This window comes from Dipodomys spectabilis, unplaced genomic scaffold (genome assembly GCF_019054845.1).
Source record: "Dipodomys spectabilis isolate Male_0828 unplaced genomic scaffold, ASM1905484v1 ptg000069l, whole genome shotgun sequence".
In the NCBI taxonomy this organism is placed as follows: domain Eukaryota; kingdom Metazoa; phylum Chordata; class Mammalia; order Rodentia; family Heteromyidae; genus Dipodomys; species Dipodomys spectabilis.
The window spans coordinates 8,175,776-8,181,293 of NW_024870746.1; the positions used below are offsets into that span (position 1 = coordinate 8,175,776).

A 5,518-nucleotide genomic window follows, 5' to 3' on the forward strand; every position below is an offset into this window, starting at 1 on the left:
AAGGATGACACTGGTTAGAAAACAAGCAAGAGTCTGGTGATGCTCAGTAGGAAAGGCTTTATTATGTTGTAAACTGAAGAAAACCGGGACTTTAGCAAGTGGGGAAATTCAGAACCTTTTACAGGAAGACTTCAATATCCCAGAGCTTTGGGCATAGAGGACACAGGGAGAAGGGAGGGAGAGCAGGAAGGGGGGGAGGGGGCAGGTCTTCTGCACTTCAGTTCCTCCAGCATTGCTTGTCTAAGATCTTTATGGTTCAGGTCAGCAGCAGCCTCCAGACTGCTGGCTACTGCCACCGCTACTGCCACAGCAGCTGCTGCCTCCGCTGCTACCACAGCAGCCACTGCTGCTTCCGCTACTGCCACAGCAGCTGCTGCTTCCACTGCTTCCACAGCAGCCACTGCTGCCACCACTACTGCCACCGCAGCTGCTGCCACCGCTGCTGCCACAGCAGCCAGAGCTCTGGTGTCTGCGTCGGAGAGATCGGCGGGGCCTGTGGTGGCTCAGGCAGCAGCCGCCACCCCCAGAGCTGGAGCCACAGCAGCCTCCAGAGCTGGAGCCACAGCAGCCCCCAGAGCCAAGGCTACAGCAGGAAGAGGCTGGAGGGCACTTAGGGGGGCATTTTGGGGGACACTTGGGGGCAGGACACTTGGGAGGGCACTTGGGGGTGCACTTGGGAGGGGGCTGGCACTGCTGCTGGCTCTGCTGGCAGGACATCTTGGCAGGCAGGAGTTCAGGAGCTGAAGGAGAATCAGACACAAGTCAGACCCTCATTACAACTCACCTAGCATTGCAATATAAGCAAATCATCATCTCTAGTAGTTTTAATCTTTGTTTTAGATAACTTTCTATGAACTTATTTTTCATAAAAATAGAGTGATTACTACTACGGTGGTGAATATGATCAAAACACTTTTTATACATATATGAAAATGTTATAATGTATTATTTCTTATAATTAGTTTTACTTCTAATTATCAAGTACGCATCTCATCATCACCTATAAATAAAATAAGTGCCATCTATTATACAGTATTATATTGGTCTTAGTAAGCTGAGATCAACGCATATTATAAAATATGTCTGAGTCACAGTGTAATAAGTGGCAGAGGAAATTAATCAGGTTGTCTTCAGATTTGTAATTATTCAATTTAAGTCATTCAAATATATACATACATATATATATATATATGAAGAACATATAATTATTCCCTTTTATTCTAACTTGCAGTGTTCCCCCCTCTTCCAGTCAATATTGCAAAAGACCTTGGAGATTAGCAGGCCAGTAAGCTTACACCATTAAAGGAAAGACGGATAAAACCCTCAATTCCTGCAGAGTTAGGACCTGAACTCTAGTGCCTCACTCCCCATGTCAGCCTAGACCAGATATCCCTAGCACACTGCCTGCTGAGGCTGATGGTTTGGAATGGCAAGTCTCAGGCTAGTGGTTAACAAACACCCTGGTAATTATGTGAACAAATCCCAGACTCATTGCCCTGTTAGTTCCCTAAGCCCAGAGTTTCCCGGGCTCCTGAATTAGCTCCAGTTCTTCCTCTATAGTTAGGGAAATTTCAGCTGAGGTGGGGTCAAGTGGAGCCACTCTCTAGGCTTTAGAATCCCCATTTCACTGAGAACCCATTTGTTTTCTCCAGAGCCTCGAAAACACAGATATTGAATTCTCCATTGAATTCCACCAATGGGCCTCCCATTGGTGCCAGAGTCTCCCGTGTATCCCACCCCTCGGTCTTCCCTAAACCTTCCTCTACCGACAATATGTCCTCCAGCCTGCAGCACTCTGGCCAGCTCCTCTCTAACTCTAGTCTGGCACCCCTCTGGGGAAGCCACTGCCCCGTCCCATAGGACACTTACTGTGATCACAGGCAGCACAGGAACACTGGGCACCTCAGCAGGTGAGTGGATGGAGGTGCCCTGTCCCTGGGCCCTTTTATCCTGGTGTAGGGCTTGGCGCCAGCCTGTGAGACAGGGCCTAAGCATGGGAGGCCCCGCCTCCTGACGCCCACATGGTCCCATGATGGATGGGTGACCAGATACTCCTCACCAGCCTCCTTCCGTGGGGCTCAGGGAAGCTGTTTCTTCCTTGCTAGAAATCGGGCCTTGCAGAAACAAGAATGACAAATTTATGTGTGCTCTGCTTAATTCACTTTAACTAATGCTAATCTTTAGTGTCTCTTATGTCTTATTGGAACTTGAGTTCACGATTCCTTTATGTTCTTATTGCTTGTAAAACCTTATTTTTTTCCTTTTTGCATCCTGACTTGGATTGTAATTTATACATGTAATTATTTTTCACTTAAATTTAAGTCACCTTCTTAACTACCAGGAATTTTCAAAACTCCATCTGTAGCCAATTTCTATACCCCATGAGCTAAGAATATTTGGCTTGTCTTTGAATTATTGAGAATGTAAATCCTAGAATATTTCCTCATGCACAAATATTGCATTAAACTCAACGTCCTTTATCCATAATATTTGAGTTATTTAGAATCATCCATATTAATTCCTTGTCTGTGGTCCTTTTCATTCTAGGGTGGCAGAGTTGAGTAACTGCAATAGAAATGCCACAGCAGTGCAAAATATTTTATTTTATTCTTTAAACAAACAAAGAAACCTGTTAAGCCCTATGTATTCCTTTGCTTTGTAATAACCTTATATCCATCAGACTTAGTAACCCATGTTGACTTGATTTTAGCTCATTTTGTTTATTTCTTTAGTTATAAAGTACAGATGGTAAAAAGTACAAACAAGTACATCGAGCTAGTCAATAAACGAATATAAGAAAAGAGTCTATAAAAATGAAATGCCTTTACATTTCCTTTTAAGAATTAGTTTTAAGGAGATGTACAAAGGAGTTTCTATTCAACATATCACTTTATGAGCACAATGTATCTTGAACAGTGCCACCTCTTTCATCATTCCTTCCCCCTCCCCCCTCCCCCCCCCCCCCCCCCCCCCCCCGCCCCATCCCCTCCCTCCCCCGTCACCTCCCAACACCTCACGTTACCTGCCTCCATTTTCACATATCTAGATTGGATATTATGGATTTATTCATCCACCCTTCCTCTTCTCTATTTGCCTGCCCACCTTACCTGCACTTTTTTTTTGTCAGTTGCGGGGCTTGAACTCTGGGCCTGGACGCTGTCCCTCAGCTCTTCAGCTCAAGGCAAGTGCTCTACCACTTGATCCACAGCCCTGCTTCTGGTTTTCTGGTGGTTAATTGAAGATAAGAGTCCCATGGACTTTTCTGCCCTGGCTAGCTTTGAACTGCGATCCTCAGATCTCAGCCTCCTGAGTAGCTAGGATTACAGGAGTGAGCCACCAGTGCCTGGCTTGCATATTTCTTAATAAAGGAAAATAAAACCCATTTTAAAGACATTACTGCTTTCCGAAGATAGTAAATCCAAAGATGGTAAAGGTTGTTTACTTTTATTTAAGTTGTCTGCTCTTGTTTTGCATTTTAGCCCGTTTTAAATATTTTGTTTACTTATGTGTATTTTAAGTATATTTGATATATTTGACCAGACACAGCCAGGAAAGGAATTTGTGTGGAAGACCCGATGAATTCTGCGTCACTCTACCTATGTGGAGTGACAGTTCTCCATTTTTAGGAGCCCAACAGGTGGAAGAAAGAAAGGGCAAAGAGGAGAGAAGAAGATAAGGGAGGCCAAACCTGAAATCCAGGAACACTTTTGAGGACAGAGGACGAGGACCTCTACCTGCTTTGAGCCCCTGCAATTCTCCTCTAGGTTTGCATTATTAAAGAAGGTTTTTCTACCATTCTACTTTCAGTAGATGAAGAGAAAGAGCAGACATTCACAGATGGTCCGAGTTGGTCTACAATTCCAAAATAGACCCAAGTAATCAATTAGAAGAAAGCACATTAAAATCAGAAGAATAATGAGATAAAATCTCTCTCCCCCTTGTCAGTGGCAAATATACTGAGAAGAAACTGAAGTTTATGAGTAAGTAGGATAATAGAATGCATTAACAAATACCTAGGTCCTCAGAGAAAGAGGGCAGCCAGTTTACATGTAGTTGCAATATATGAATATGTTTTATATAGATGTGTTGGGGTATGTTAGTAATATAGTGAGAGACTAAATGTGTGTTAATGTAAGTGTACACACATAGATATTTCATAAAGATTTTGGTGTGTATACTTCTGGTTATTTTCTGGGCTCTTTCTTTGCTTCTTACCTTTTAGGTTTTATTCCAAGTAGCTCTACTTCCACAGAACTCATCTAGAAATCATTGTCTATGGCTAGTTAATAGGATGATTATAGACATCCCAGTTTGCTAGGGACAGTTTGAGTTTGTCTCAATATGTTAGCCTAGCCCTCTTTAATATCAAGTATGTCCAGTTTGGATATGTTTTGTAGTCATGTTATCATTAAATAAAATCTTCTCAAGTATATGGCTTAAACTACTTAGCCTTTCATTCAAGAAACTGGACAACCAGCTCTACTCTTTCTACAGGATTTTCTATGCTTTGTTAAGATTAGGGCAACCTTATCTAAAGACAATTTGGTCTATTAACCCTACTTTGAGTAAGCTAATTCCTGCTTCATTTGTGTTCTTTTTCACTTCATGCAACATATCTCTGATATAAGACTGATTATTCCTTGAGCAAAGGGTTTGAATGTGATATTCTTGTATATCCCCCTAAGATTTTTGAGCAGGAGTATGCAAGTGGCAACTGAGAATTTGCAAGTAGCTTTTCCATGTGACTCAAGGCTGTCCCATGCACAGGGGCAGTGGTGCTGTGTCCCACAGAAATCTCCTTCTGAATTACTCAAGGATGAGGTTTGCTCTCAGGTTGTTCAACAGCTTAGTATGGGAGAAGTCAGGATATGAATTCCTTGGCTACACAGGTAGGCTACTCAGAAGTCCAGCTTAAGATTCCTGGGTTATGAACTGAGATGCCATTCAACCCTACCTCAGGCTCTGGTTAGGGCAACACCTAAGTATCAATTCATTTGCCCATGCAGGCAACAAGTCAGCAGCATGGTAAAGCACCATGGTGACTCATTTCTAAGCCTTGGCTACTAAGTTCACATGAATGAGTACTGTTTCAACAGAGCAAAAAAGATTTGCTGGCAGAGAGTGGGTTTTGAAGGTCAGATATTCAGCAAAGGCATCTGTCTTGCACCTCACCTTTTCAGAGGATGGGAAGAAACACAGCGAATGGACATCCATCTGAAGCAATTCAAACTTGATAAATTTCCCTCCACCCCTTCCCAAGATAGGAATTAAAGTCATTCTGTTCCCTTATTTTGCATTATACATCATTTTAAATTATGTACTTCAAAGAAAATAGGACTTCTAATTCACTGAGAAAGAAAATTATTTTGACTGAAGTAAAAGGAAAAGGAAAGATAAAATTTTTAAATGGTAAGGATGTTTACATTTTTAAATCCATATAGCAGAGAATGCTATAAACAAGATAGAAAGAAATGTCAGTTGTAAAGTATGAATCATTCGCTTGGGCATATAAAAATCC

General features: G+C 42.2%; 1 protein-coding gene across 1 annotated transcript; it reads right to left on the bottom strand.

Moving 5' to 3' along the window:
* Positions 1-261: 261 nt before the first annotated feature.
* On the bottom strand, positions 262-717 carry LOC122109261 (late cornified envelope protein 1C-like). The gene has a single exon (XM_042681504.1). The coding sequence runs from the start codon at positions 715-717 to the stop codon at positions 262-264; it is 456 nt and encodes a 151-aa protein (XP_042537438.1).
* Between the last annotated feature and the right edge of the window lie 4,801 nt (positions 718-5,518).

Excerpts from the sequence above, each read along its gene's own strand:
- LOC122109261 (XM_042681504.1), bottom strand. The coding sequence starts at position 717 with ATGTCCTGCCAGCAGAGCCAGCAGCAGTGCCAGCCCCCTCCCAAGTGC.